This window comes from Barbatula barbatula (genome assembly GCF_947034865.1).
Source record: "Barbatula barbatula genome assembly, chromosome: 15".
NCBI classification, from domain to species: Eukaryota; Metazoa; Chordata; class Actinopteri; order Cypriniformes; family Nemacheilidae; genus Barbatula; species Barbatula barbatula.
In genome coordinates this window covers 1,896,865-1,911,957 of record NC_136778.1, presented here as the reverse complement: position 1 = coordinate 1,911,957, position 15,093 = coordinate 1,896,865, and the positions used below count along the sequence as shown (strand labels likewise).

The window sequence follows — 15,093 nt, the reverse complement described above, 5'->3', positions numbered from 1 at the left end:
GAGTCGACTTTGAGTTGTGTGTGAAGATGCTGCGGGGTGGTGGGGGGGGGGGGTCTTGAGCTCCATCATCTGGTGCAGTCAATGTTTAACAAATACACAGTCAGCGCAACACTATAAACCAAAACCACGTGTACAGACGAATCATAAAAAGTTATGCAGATCGTGTTAAATTTCCATTTATGAACGATTTCCGTATTGTCATATTTCTGGTTTAAGCATAGGCCTATTCAAAGCTTAACATAGCGTACTAGTACTTGTATTGAATGAAATATTGGTTGCTCGGTTTTACAACTAAAGCTGTTTTATATCAGACCGCTGTCATGACCCAAACACGATCTCAAGACAAACCCGAGGGAGTGGGTTTAGGAGCTCAGTATAGAGATTTCGGCGGCGAAGAAAAGTGGTCTAGTGCGCCCCCCGCAGGACGTTTTGAAATATACACTTGAGATTTGTAAAACAGACAACTCGTGTCAATGATGATACTTATTAAATTAAAAACTTTACTACTTTTTATTGTGGTTTATGACAGAAAAATCCCCTACTGGTTTATGCAGTGAACATCATCTCGGTTTATAGGCCAACACCTCTAACGGATAAAGAAAAACGTATTTTAACTCCAATTTCTTTCTTCTAAACGATCTAGACTAGCACTCAGATATACGTCTCTGTTAGATTATTACTCCATATCTCAGTCCTGTACTTTGCTATTGTTTTTTGCAGTGTTTAGGCCCCGCACAGAGTCATTGACCATGTTTAGTCTTAAACTAAGATTGTGGTTTATTATTGAATATATAACACACGCCAAACAAGGTTAATGAGAGATGACAACCGCTTTTTTTACGTGTGTTGTGTGAATTGAACCCCAAGTGTAGCGAAAACTTACAAGTAGGAACAACCGAGCTGTGTGTCATCCCAAACATAGATGATGTGCTGCTGACGTCATTGCAAGCCTAAAGACTGATGATCTCATGACTCGATTTCACCTTTTCACGCTTTTAGTATCGCCATCTTTGCTCACTCTCGGTTATCGCGATAATAAAAAACAAGCCACCTTTTTTTCCACCTGCTTTCAACGAGCTTCTGCAAGATAGGATTGATAATGAATTAAAACTTTGTCGTAATAATAAATTGTTCAATTGCATGACAATAATCACTACCGTGTGGTCACTTAATACGTTGAAATGTGTATTTATTTTACAAATGAACAGTTAAGACTTTTAAATCTTTTAAATCTGCTTTTCTCTCATGATACAAAATTATTTGTCCGAACCACTTACATATCTTTTAAAGGCATGACCGTCTTAATGTATTGTGAGACATTTTTGCATTAAAGTGATACTTCACCCAAAAAGGAAAATTCTGTCATCATTTACTCACATTGAGTTGATCCAAATCTGTTTAAATGTCTTTTTTTCTCTGATGAACACAGAGAACGATATTTGGAAGAATGCTTGTAACCAGACATATTTTGCCCCCGTAGGGAGAATTACTTTATCAAAATAAGACATTTTGAAGAATGTTCTGAAACAGTTCTGGGCCACTTTTGACTACCATTGTATTTTCTCCTACTATGGGAGTGAATGGGGTGCAAAATCTCTCTGGTTATAAGCATTCTTTCTTTCTGTTCATCGGGAATTTACACAGATTTTGGAAAAACTGAAGGTGAGTAAAAGATGACAGAATTTGGGTGAAGTACCCCTTTAATAATACAAGAGTGCCATAATTTGTCAAACACAATATTGTGCCATGAATGCTTTAATAACTTACTGACAGTAAATTTGCAAAGTCCACATTTTACAACATCCAGTCTTTTCCGGACAGATCTTAAAGAAACATATTGTGGAACATCTTTGCCCGTGACACTGAGACAAACTGAGCTCGACCCAGTTTCAGTGTTCTGAATTAAGATCTGTTGCGTTGGCCATTAAGATGTTGCTCATTGTATGGATGAGTGAAAATAATCTTCTATTAATGTTTCAGCAGCCCCTCTGCCTCAGAATGAGTGCCAGACCTTCACAGACACACTCACTCCGGGCATGTCTACAGGCCATGACAGATGTCGCGACAGTTTGACAGAAAGTAGGTTCATTTTGCACACACTTTGATTTGAATTTAACATTATCACATATTAAAATTCTCACTGAACACAAAATGAACACAGAGTCTCACACACATATTCTCACACGTGTGCACAAAGACATTGAAACATACAAATGATTGGCCAGCAAATAATAACATTTTACAAAACGAAAATATTGTTTTACTAATTGTATAACATAATAGGTATGCACATCACTACTTTCAACTCATGTTACATACAATTGTACTCACACTACTTTTATTATATGAATAATCCTGTATTGTACTCATATTCTCACCACAATTTAAAACATGATATAGGACACATTTTAACCATATTATAAATTTGGAGTGTAATCCATCCAATTGTTTTAAAAATACAAATAATTAACAAAAATAAAATGCTTCGTGTCATCTACCTTGAAAGTATATGAGTCAACGCAGGCATGTTGTAGTTACACAATTTGGCCACAAGATGGCGCGCGAGTAACACGATAATAAAGATTAGTTGATTTCAAATTGAAGACTCATCGATGAGGGCAAAACGTCTTTACCGGTATTAAACCAAATGTTTGAAACTAGATTCTTTCAGACATTGTACGATGAGCAGAAATGTTACGATGATTAGAAATAATAACTTTCACAAACACTTTTTATCAGACCTAAGAAGTTGTCTGTAAGTTTAAACACTGAAAATGTTTACACTCTAAAAATGGCTTTCAACCCGCCTGTGTCCAGTGTAGACAAATTAAAATCAAACTATAAAAGACATCAATATTTTTAACCATTAACTATTTAAAAGTATTTATATTTATGCATTGCGCTTTTTTTCAGTTTAGCCTTCATGAGGTCACGTGTGCTCCCGCGCAGCTGACGCAATTGTGCCAATTGAGTAAAAAACATATACATATAGAAAGTAAACAAAATAAAAAAAAAGGAAATGTTAGGCCTAAGTTAGCCCTTATGATAGTAGTGGTAGCTCAAATGTGAAAAGCACAAGTCAGGGCCCCTTTAAATTCATTTAGGAAAGTTAGGCTACATGCTTCAAAGAACGAAACATTTTAGGTGGTCCTTACTTTAATAAAAGTAATGTAATCATGTTAAAGGGATTAGGGTAGGTCACCTTTAATGCTGCTTTTTAAAAGGACTAAAACATTTCCTGGTTTAAAAAGTATGCTAATGTTTAAACTATTTTAAAATATGCACAAGAATCCTACATTTAAGATATTACAACATCAGAACACTTTTTTGCATATATAGCTCATCTCACCGCGTAGGCCTATATAGGTCGAGACAATGTTCCTCCATATTAAGCTTTATATCCTCACGTGTTGAAAACTGTTCAAACTGATAAAAGCAAACCCGTGATCAATAAATGCATTAATCAGGTCTATATGAGTAAAAGTTGTTTGGGTTTTCTTGTCGAGATATCTCGGCTGTGTTCGTTAAGTTTGAATATTGAAATGTCCGCCGTACTGAGATCAGACAGCCGCTTCTGATCAAATGTAAATTGCTTATGAATCTGAATCGCTTTTATCTCGCGGAAAGCTTCGCATCGATCTGTCAGTCAGTTATTGACTTGGCAAAGCTTTGCTGTGGCAACATCATGTTGCTCTTTCTCTGCTGTTAATGATCTGTGGGCTTTGGATTCTTATTTATTCAACGTGAAGAATAAACAAGAACCCTCAATTATTTTCATCACATTTAACATTCATCCCATAGCCGTCTAAATAATTAGATTTAGGCCAAGGAATCAATGGAGTTTTAATGTGACTATATTTTATATTCCATAAAATACAAAGGCGACCTAGTATACACCCTCACTTTGACTTCTTTTCTCAACATTTGATGGAAAGGTTAGACACAAAACTACTCTGCATTAATGTATATCTCTTGAAAGAGGACTAAGCAATTTTAAATACTGAGTGAGTGAATTATTGGATAATAGGATTATGAGATATTAGAGAGGAATGTAGGTGAGTGTAGGGCTGCCAGATGTGTTTGTGCTTTTGTAAAATGACCACAACTCCAGCCAGACTCATTGAACGTTTTTGGTAAAGAAAATGTGTCAAAAAGGCTCATTTATGAAGTTTAGATTATGATGTTTAAACGTTTGTTAAAACGTTTGCAAATGAACACACAATAGGACTCCTACTCAACACAGACAAACAAAAAACAAACTCAAGCTGATCAGATAAATTAATATAAGACTTTGAGCAATATGCTTTATTGAACACCTGTAGTTTGCATGTAGGGTTATTTCATATATGTAGTTCAAAGCCTACAAGAAACGATTGAATTCATATATTTATATATAACTTCTTTACAAATGCAGTCAAGAATTCATGTTCCGGAACAACAGTGGCCGCTGAAATGTCCGTTTCAGATGGTGTACAAAGTTTAACATGCACAATATACAGTAAGTAACGGCAACGTGGAAAGTTACCCGTTGTAATTTACAGTTCCAAACAGACCTCAAATGAGGTCTTAGCTGAAATGGAATGTCAACCTTTTAATCAAAGATATTACATCTTTAAAATGATTCTTTTACATACAGACAAAACCAAAAGCAAAACAACCTTTTCAATAACTTATAAAATAAAGAAGAAGGAAAAGAGTTATGTCCGGCTAAATATCGGCCAGTGAGAATAATGAGATTGATTTCTACACAAAGGCAGCCTGTCTTACTGGAACGTTGAGGTCATTTATATAAATAAAGAAATATGAAATAAAAACCCTTTGACTCCGCCCGTCAAAGCCGCACCCTGGACAAGGCCCTTCCATCAGGGCTCCGATCAGAACTCCAGAGTCATTCTGTTTTCTCTATTTTACCGTCTTTAGTTGTCGCTTCTGAGGTTTTGCGAAGCGTTTTGTCGGAATTGGAGTTGATCTGATTGGCGTCAGGTGTTCCTGTGCTCTTATTGGCCGAGTGTTTCTCCAGGTAATTGAGCATTTCACTGAGAATCGTTTGAAAGGTGCTGAGAGCGGCGCAAATCGCTGGCGTACCGAACCCATGCGTGATCAAACTGAAATAGATCACAGAACAAAATTCATTATTGTTTTTCCTAAAAACATACGTTTGAGCATCCTCGTAAAATAGTTACAAACTCTATTAAGGTCAGGCGGGTGTGTTTCTACCTGAAGTGTGTTAGATGTCTCTGAATGTCCAGGTCCAGAATTGGTGTTGGTCTAGAGGAGCCGAGTGGAGATCGATCTTGACTTAATAAATCTTGAAATTCCTTACAGATCTGTCTGTAGAGACACACAACCATACACAACTCAGTTACAAGGACGAATCTTGGTTTTGTCTCGGCCGCAGCAGCATCCCTCATTATTAATGAATAATGAAACATGAATGAAATCTCAGTGTTCATTTGTCACACATGCAATTCTCAGAAATAAAAGTCTTATACAAGGTTTCATTGTCTGGGATGCGTTTTTGCACGCTGCATCCGTTTTAAAGTGTATATATGTACAAGGACGAAATTCCAATTTAGGATATTTTGTCATGTGTAATTCTAGGTTCTTACTTGGTGGCCAGCACCATCTTCTTGCGTGCGTTCTGCTCCTTTGGCTCCGTGTGCTGCCGGGCGAGATGTTCTCCCACGGCTTTGGTTGGGAACTCAGTCTCGCAGGTGTAACCAAAGTCACGAGCCAAGTGCAGCGCTTCCCCTACACACAGGAGAAAAGAAAAGAGTCGATGAGTTATGCAAAGGAACCGGTTAATTCTCTAAATACAGCGTAGTAAAAATATACAGAAGTTGCATCAGTCTGACACTTACTCTGATCAGTTCTTTTTCATAACTACATACATAATTCTCAAACGCTTCCATCAGGACTAACTCACTCTTTAAAGTAGAGACATTCATCTCTCTTCCCTTTAAAATATTTATATAACCAGGCTTCATCATCAGCTTTTCTGATGTACTTTCTTACACATAAAACCCAAAGTTGAATTATGAAAATGCATTCAACAGGTCCTACAAAACCTTGTGATACTACATAAAGGAGACTGAATGACATATTCTAAGAAATTGATTTAATAATAAAACATTTTGTACGTTTTATAAGCTTGTAAAGTAAACCTGCATACACAAAGTCATCTTCCGTGTGCACTATGCGGTTTGACTAATGTAAGATTAAGAATGATTCAGTCTCGTATCCGATGAAAACGCTGTATTAACCCTTTCCCTTTAAAAACATTGAATCCTTTGATATCTGAGAGTCTTTCCCAACTGAAAAATGAATTCAACAATGAAGCTCAAATGGTTGTGTACCTTCCACTAAAGAGGTCAACAATGTGACATTCGCTGCTTTCCTGCGGCCTGCTGGGAGATTGAGCCCCAGTCTGTCCAGTTTCTCTCTGAGGCATCGACCGCCGTTCTTTGACTTGGCCCTGGACCACACAGATGAAGAAAGACTATTAACAACACATATCACACGAAGACCTTCCCGACCTCGCACATCCTTAACATCTCGAAAAAACAAAGCCTATTGGCAAAGTGAACGTTTCTCACATTTCACATATATCATTCAACCTCAATATATTTCATAATGATGACCGGAGAAGCTAAATTATTTATTTTTAAAGACGATATTTATCAAAAAATATGAACAAAATTATTATTTTGTTATGACACAATTTGTTATTTTTCTCATTACTAAAATATATTTTCATCACTGAATGTGCACAGTTTTTTGTCTCACATACAGCACATGGTTTTCCTAAAGTGTGAAGGACAATAAAATATTTAACAATCAGCGTGCTATTTTCTCTTTATATGGACTGAACATACTAGAATCAAATCTCTGTGTGCTGTATTACTTTCTGATAATCTGCAGGTGAACCTTTGTTGTGCTGTGTGAATGTGTACGTGTGTGTTTGTGTACGTGTGTGTGTGTGTGTGTCTTCTCTTCTCTGGCCTCATTTCTGCTCTCCAGTCTGTGTCCTCATCAATAATGAAACTTGAGCTCCACTGTTCTCATTCCGTTCTCTCTCTCTCAAACACATCCAGCCACATTCTCTTCTTCATCTCTGGATTAAGTGTCCAGGACTCCATGTTCCATCTCTTATTCCTCGTTCTGAGGTCTTGCATCTGGTTTTACCAATGAACTACACTGAACATATACTGATTCTTTAACAAGAATTGGTTCGATTTACATTACCCACTATTGGAATTTTTCAAAAATACATTTATGCTTTTAGCATTTTAAAACCCGAACCTGCCATGACCTCCTGAAAATGCAGATGCAGAAAATAACTACCCGCATGACTGCAGCTGGTCCACAAAACATAATGTTTCATCGTCCTAAACTCAATGTTTTGAGTACACGTATATAGTTATCCATATAGATGCCTGTATTAGCATTCGTGCACAATTCCCAAAGTTCAATCTTTGTCTAGTGCGCTCCAGTATAGAGATGAGTTCAGGTGGGTTAAAAGCATCTCTCACCTTCTTAAAATCCCACCCAAAAGTGAGGCATTGAGACACTCGGGAGGAGAGAGGCGGCGTTTGACTTCAGCGATGGTCACTTTGTACTTTGAGGTAGAACTGAGTAGAGAAAGTCTTCCTGGTACAGAGCAGAACAAGTCTGTAGGATTGACTACACACGTGCCACCTGTAGACGACAACAAACAACATGTCAAACGTTTGGATGTGACCAGAGGCTGTTTGAAAACCTGGGTTGCAAGCTCCAGAAATCAACGTTTATATAAAACACAGAAATGATATTTTGTTATTATAGCCGTTCATATTTGCAGATGTCCAGTGATTTCACCCTGAATTAGTTCATTTATTATTATATATGAAAGGTTGGATCCGTCAAGGTGTAGAAAGTATGTTACATGTTGGCTCTGTGTGTGTGTGTGAGTTGTCTGGAGAGTGGGCCTCTAACCTGCTCCTCATCAGTCACCCTAAAGCGCTCTGACAAACCCAAGATCTCTGCTAGCACGCAAGTTCACTTCACATTAATTCCACCCAAAATGTTTTGATTCAAAGTAGTTTGTATTTTATGTTGCCAAGGGCAATTGAAAAAGAGCTATTGCCGGTAGTCTGGTCGCGCGCGCCGGGCCCAGAGGCGATAGCGGGTATTTAAGCGCGAGGGAGAGTAGCCCGAGGCGGCGCGCGAGCGATCACAAAGCGAATCAAGCGCTTTTTGCGAGTTTGCCACGAAAATTAAAGGAAAAAAGACATAGGCCAAATGTCATTCTCTGTTTCTATTACAACTGCAGCGGTGCATGGTGTGTGTTTACGGAGCGCGTCTAGCGCGCATCACCCCATGACCAAAAACCACCATGCGTGAGCGTGCGCGCACACAGACAGAGAGAGAGAGAGAGAGAGAGAGAGAGAGAGAGAGAGAGAGCGAGAGAGAGATGCAATTTGAGATATTATAGTGAGCGTGTAAAGTGTGTTGGTGCGCGTGTGCTTGATCAAATTCCTAAAAGCTAAGAGATGGATAACAATGATTAAAACGCAGACGACTTTTCTTAGTAGGATTCCCGTTCCTTGAGTGATTTCTTTTGAAAAAGGTTATCTGAATATTCAACGAAGCCAAAGCTGCAGTCAGTGTGAACAACATTAATATGATCTCAACTGAATTCGGAGGCGCGCGGCATTAACATATCAAAGCGTGCGCCCGAGGCGCGAGAAGCTATCGATACCGGAGCGCGAGGTAACGCAATGATTATTGGTTGTGATGGTTCGTGCGGCGGAGCTCGCGGCTAAATCCTGCACACCATTAACTGGAAGTGATGGCGAGCCCAACACCTAGACAGAGTTTATTAAAAATTAAGCGCCCGAGATGCCGCGCGCTTTATGGTGAACTTGACATGCGCGCGGATCCGCGTCTGCTTTGAAGAGACAAAGATGCGACTGATATTAAGAAAATATTAAGGAACGTTCGCTGGTTCGATTTATCCTCATAAGTCGAGTGATTTTTTCCAAAATGCAGAGAGAGACTGAATACATAAGTTGCTCTGAGAGCTCTCTCGATGGAGAATGACCTTCAGAAGCGTGTGTGTTTTATTAGGGTTCAAACTAAAGGAAATATGGAGTTCTTTAATTGTGCTTTTGGTTTATTAATTTTTTTATCACCGAATGGCTAATTCAGATTTACCTGTGTGGCGATTCACCTCGGGCCTAATAATAAACAAGACTCCAGATAGATGATTTGAATCCATTTTTAATGTTCTCTCAAAATCAACAGCGAGAAATAATAGAAAATAAAAGCGAGTTACTAAATGTAAAGTTTTTTGCGTTGTTAAAATATAATTATAGTACAGATGTTGCACCTTTTATTTGCGGTTGAGTAATAAAACATATTAAATTATATTTATTACATAAATACATATTATATTTTCCAAGCTACTGTGTATTTATCACAATGATGAAACAACAACGTTTTTTTGTTCTGTTTTCCTTTTGGTTTCTTCTTTCTTTAATAAAATACAACTTTAAAGTTTTAGGCCTTTTTTGATATATACACGCAGTTGTTTCTCATAGCCTAACTGAACTTACATTTAGTCATTTAGCCGACGCTTTTTTTTGATGGGAAACTTAATGGGAATTACATTTCACTATTTTTTATTGAATTGTTACTATTTTTACAAGAAGACGCAATAAATATACCATTCATCTTGTATTTCGAAACTCAGTTATAATGTACGCAATATGCCTTTCTAAAACATACAGTTTGTATACTATAAAATAACTGTATTTATTGCAATCACTTTTAGAATATTTCTAGAAGTGATTGAATACACAAAATCTAGATATTTTTGACAGACATGGAGTCACTAGAAAGATAAAAATGAAAGAGAAATAAAATGACTAAATGCATTAAATGTGTGTATCTCATACACCGTGTGTGTGTGTGTATGTGTGTGTCTTACCTCGCCTTATCACTCCGCCTTGGCCATTTAACACAAGCCCGCACTGCGCGTCTACAGATCCCTACAGACACATACACATGAACTTTATCATCAATAATCAACCAATGTAAAACATATTGATCAGATTTTTCTTTGACTAGGCATATGTGACTCATTAAATATAGACCACGTGCCTCGATGTAAACGAATAAAGTCCGTAGATAACGGGACCTGTTACATTATGATGTCAAACCAACAGATTATTATTTTACTCTCGTTTATCAGTGATGTCATCAGCCGAAGGAACACTGAATTGTATCAAAAGAAAAGAGTTAATCCGTCTCGCAAGCCACGACCAGTCTGGAGGCCAGAATCACTCACAAAAAGCTCACACACACATTCACATACACACACAACAAAGACCGTGATGAACTCACACAAGCACACATCCACATGGACACCATACTGGCGCGCTCTTGTAACCTTTTAACAAACTCCAGCTCTATTTTTCTTTTCCCTCGCAGTTAACGTGATTATAAAATCAATATACAAACCCGTCGGATCAGGCATAAATTACGCGTGTGTGTGTTAAAGGTGCGGCAGCTTCCATTGTTCCGCGTGCCAAATCTGTTTAGCGGCTCAAAGATGCGCCTGTGCGCACGAGACTGCCCGCATCTGTTCCGCGGCCCTCACCGAGCCCACGGTTTCATTCAGCACCAAAGAAAGGTCCAAAACCTTTTCACGGCACGTATGTGTTTCTTTCTGTGTTTTTGTGTCTGTTCTCCTGTGAGCCTTTTTGTGTGCGTGTGCAGACTGTTCCTGAGCACGCGACAGCAATACCAACACGTCTACGATTTTAAGTGCAAAAAAACCCTTTACAAATACACTTAGTGACTGTCTATGAAACGTACTATTTAAAAAAAAATATATATATATATATAGTACACCTATTTGCATAAGTGATAAATCATTTGTTTTGTAAAGTTGTTTTTAGAACATATATATTGCATTTAGTATATAAAAAATTATTTAAACGAAAAACTGATATTAATATTGCACGCACGTTGATGTTTCGATGTAATAAATGTAATAGGTCCAGCCAATAAACACGCACAACCCAAAATTATTTATGCAACAAATGTTATTTTTTGGCTTGTCATTAAAGCGAGTTTTGTTGACTAAATTATATTGTAAATTCTATATAGGCCCTTATATTTTTTATAGCCTAATTAAATATATTTATAATTGCGTAAATGTGTTTAGGATTGTTTTATTTATTTAATTTGAAAAAGTTATTTTTACATTTATTTTTGTGCAATAAACTAAATTAAAAAAATTTCAACAAAAATACTACATTTGTTTAAAAATGTATTTCATTTCATACGTTAATCTTTTGTGGTTGACTGGAGTGGCCCCGCGCCGCATGTTATGAAAGGAATGTATAAATATCATTATTTTCATCTTAACATATTTTGACTCACCAGTTAAACTTGAGCTGTATCAGATGTATGTGCATAAATAACCAGTTGATTGACATTAAGTCCCAAATTGGATAAACTACGGTGCTCTACTGCGAAGGATTTGCCTTTTGTTCGCACTTTTCAAGCCGTTAATCCGCCTTTTAACGGAGGGAAAAGAAACAGCGGCTTTACAGCCGTGAGGCCCGACATACGCGCACACGAATACAAACTTCTCAATATTCACTATATTAAAAATGTAAAATCTGCCAGTTAAAGGAACTTGGATGTGATGCCTGCAAACGTTTTTTTATATAGTATGTTATTTAAAAAAAAAAATTGGAATAAATTATTGTTTTTGCGTCATGGAAATTCTGTGCAGGCCATCGTGCTTTTAGCCTCGTTTCAATCTCTTAACGTCAAAGATATTTGTTTAAGCCCTCAGGCCACGATTTTCCCCGTTCACACTGTGAAAGTGTCTATCCTACATCGCCGAAGGTGTCGAGGTGCACGTCAAGTGTGCGTTTTTGTGCTTGTACGGTGGTGATGTGTACCTGTAGGTCATCGGCCCCCGGTGGCGGCAGCCCCAGACCCGCCCCGGGCAGCAGTCTTTGCTCAGGGTGCATGCCGTACTGAGAGCCGTGGCTCATGATTGACAGGTCATGCCTGCGGTACGCGTCCAGACAGCCCAGTTCCCGTCGCTGCTCGTCCAGACAGGAGGACTTGAGCGCCCGCGCGTTGTGAAGGTTGATGAAGTCCGCCGGTTCGCCGTGATGGAGCTGCTGGTAATACTGCTGCGAGTGATGGAGAGAGTTTAACGAGTACGCGTCCGGGGTCACGGCCGGGTGGCTGTGCTGGAACTCGTAGTGGAAAGACTGGTGGTGCAAGGGCGTGTACTGGTGGTTCGTGGGAAAATACGTTGAGGCAAAGTCGGTTCCGGTAGCTGGGTACGTGAGCGGAGACGACGACGAGTAAGCGACAGATGAGTTGGCCACAGATTCCAAGCATCCGAGTTGCATCAAACGGTAGCTGTTTGATCCGTCGTGACGTATCTGTGCGGGAAAAAAAGAGGAAAATATGAGGGATGTCATTTACACGCGCTCGCAGCGATCCGCGCGCATTTCTCACGCGGCGGAAACTCGAGCCTTCCCCAAACACACAAACACACACAGCAGCTCAAAGTGTCTTTTAGAAAAGTACCTGACGGCGATGTCATCTCTCTGTGCCTGGGAGGGAGTGCGTGAAACACACTGCAAACTGCTACACGAGCTCTCCGCGCTTTTTCCTCCCTCACTTGTCTATCATTTGCCATTGAGTGTGTTATTTAACTCTATTCTCTGTGCAAAACCTAATAAAAACATTTTGTCCCAACACCGAACGCCCGTTTGGCTGCAGGTAAGCACGAGGTTAAGGTTACGCGTAATTCTATTATTTGGGGGGGAAAGTAATCACGGTGGAGACTCGATGTGTCACAAACCCAAACCGTAAAATATATTTTCAACAAAACTGAACAACCAACGCGTTATATTTATCTCAGCCGCTGCAGTAACAAGTGATAATAATTCTGCTATTCCAAACGATCGCAATTCTCCTCAATGTGACGCCACGCTAAATTCAATTAAAAATGTGTTTTATGTCGGGTAATAAATTAATTGAAAATACCTCCGCATCGTGCACCAGTCCCGGAAATGTGGCTGACATTCTCGCGATCCAATAACCCGGTTTCCTCGCGCTGCCTGACGAATGAAAGAAAAATCCCCAAAATAGCGCGTGGAAATGAAATGTGTCGCCTTGCGCAGTCGGTAAAAGCGGCTGAAATGCCTCCCCTCTGCACAAAGCGCTCCCTGGCTCGGATTTTGTACTTGCTGGGTATTTCTCCGGCTGATGTCGTAGGTCCCTTGGTAATATAGAAGTTTTGAAAATTAAGCATCAGCATTGAGGAAAGGGAGGACAATAGAGAGAGCAGCCTCATCCCTGGAGACACGGAATAAATATTGTATCTTCGCCTAATAAGGAACCAAGTGCGCTTTCAACATTTTTGATGATTTTTGTGGACGTTTCTTTAAGGTCGTTTGTGTTTCTTAGCACGGCCAGTTTTATTTGTCTCCGTTTTCATCGCGGCTTTACCATTTACCTGCATTTTGGATATTTTTCCAACAACACGTGAGTTTAACTCGATTTATTGTGTCGACGTAATAATTTAACGATGAAACATTCTGTTGCATTATTCGATTTGCTTTTAATACGATCCGTTTTATTTTATTGAATTAGAAACTGTATGAAACAAACCAAATTAAAATAATAACAGCGATAATAAATACTGATCAAATGCCACGTCTAAATGAACATTTCATGCAACCTTTCATCAGATCAAAAAGGGCAAATATTTTTATTGAATCGAATGTTTTGAAACAGAATGCTGCTAAAACAAAACTCAAAAAATAATGTACACATTCTTTAAAAGACTCGCGAAAGCTTTTGAATATAAAAGTATAGCTATTGGTCTCTTGTATAATTTCAAAATAGTTATTTAAAATATTTTTAGTCCTCATATTTTGAAGATAGTTTGGTAAATCATTTGACCTGGCTGTGTGGTCGTTTCTGAATCGGTTAAATCTATTACCAGGCAATCCACCTCGATGACTATATATTGATAGTTTTTGTTTTTAACAGTAATCGCACCAGTTATGTATCTGCACATTGACAGTATTTCTGTAAGGTTTTTTTGCGTGTTAAGAATGAGAGAAGCACGCGTGGGGGGGGGGGGGGGGTCATTGCTCAAAACAGCCTGTCGGTCAAATTTACGCTTTATAAGCCTCACAGGTGCATGGAATACGGACACCTATCTCACTCACCGCTTGGTATATAATTACCAAATACGAAAGGATTTCCATCTGAACTGACTATTTATTTTTCGAGCCAAATAAATTACTGAACATACTGAAGTTGAACAAGCAGTTTAAAGAGCACGATTTTGTGCAGTTGTGCATGTGTGTGTGTGTGTGTGTTAAACCGTCCCAGTCATTCACATTGTTCAGTGTTTCCGAATGTCTCCTCCCAGAAGCAAAATGCTCGAGTCTGGTTTTGATTATTCGAGAGGTTTGGCAGTGTTTGAGTGCTTGAAAGCGCATGCTACCCTTATTTAACCCAAATTACCGTCATCACCTTGGGCTCGCGCATGAGAAGGGCGGACGGAGACGCCTCGAGCACCCGGCGTGTCTCGCGAAGGGAGGATCCACGCGCAAACATACACATATACTGACGTATTCCGCTTCATAAATGTTTCACTCGGAAAACAACGTGAGATAAGGGAAGCCTCGTTTTATTTTCGTTTGATGGGCGACTTGAAACGGCTAATATTGAGCAGGCCTACACATATCCTAAGGCAAAAAAATGAAGCAATAATGTCACATAATTTTAATTTAATAAATATATATTTATAATTCCCCAAAATGACTCATAAATTGAACGCTGAGTAATGAGATTGGATTACAATGAGCTGAAAGTAGATAATGCTCTCCATGTGAAAATGATACGGGAGGCACTTGTGAAATAACACGGTTTTATAATATAAGGCCTCCAGGCAGGCTGTAAATTACACGATGTGAGCGCGAGAGAACCCGTCCTCTCACGTGAGGGATTATAAACTCGCTTGTGTAGTCTGAGAGCTCGCGGGATTGAGCGAGG

The 15,093-nt window shown here is 38.9% G+C and overlaps 1 protein-coding gene across 1 annotated transcript; it reads right to left on the bottom strand.

Moving 5' to 3' along the window:
- Positions 1-4,888: 4,888 nt before the first annotated feature.
- On the bottom strand, positions 4,889-13,230 carry tfap2d (transcription factor AP-2 delta (activating enhancer binding protein 2 delta); the record flags this gene model as incomplete). The annotated part of the gene is made up of 8 exons (XM_079475680.1): positions 13,069-13,230; positions 11,961-12,458; positions 9,971-10,031; positions 7,533-7,698; positions 6,357-6,475; positions 5,610-5,751; positions 5,218-5,331; positions 4,889-5,105 (listed from the first exon to the last, which is right to left on the bottom strand). Exons 1-8 carry the CDS (start codon positions 13,105-13,107, stop codon positions 4,889-4,891), a joined length of 1,356 nt encoding a protein of 451 aa, XP_079331806.1. The 5' UTR covers positions 13,108-13,230.
- Between the last annotated feature and the right edge of the window lie 1,863 nt (positions 13,231-15,093).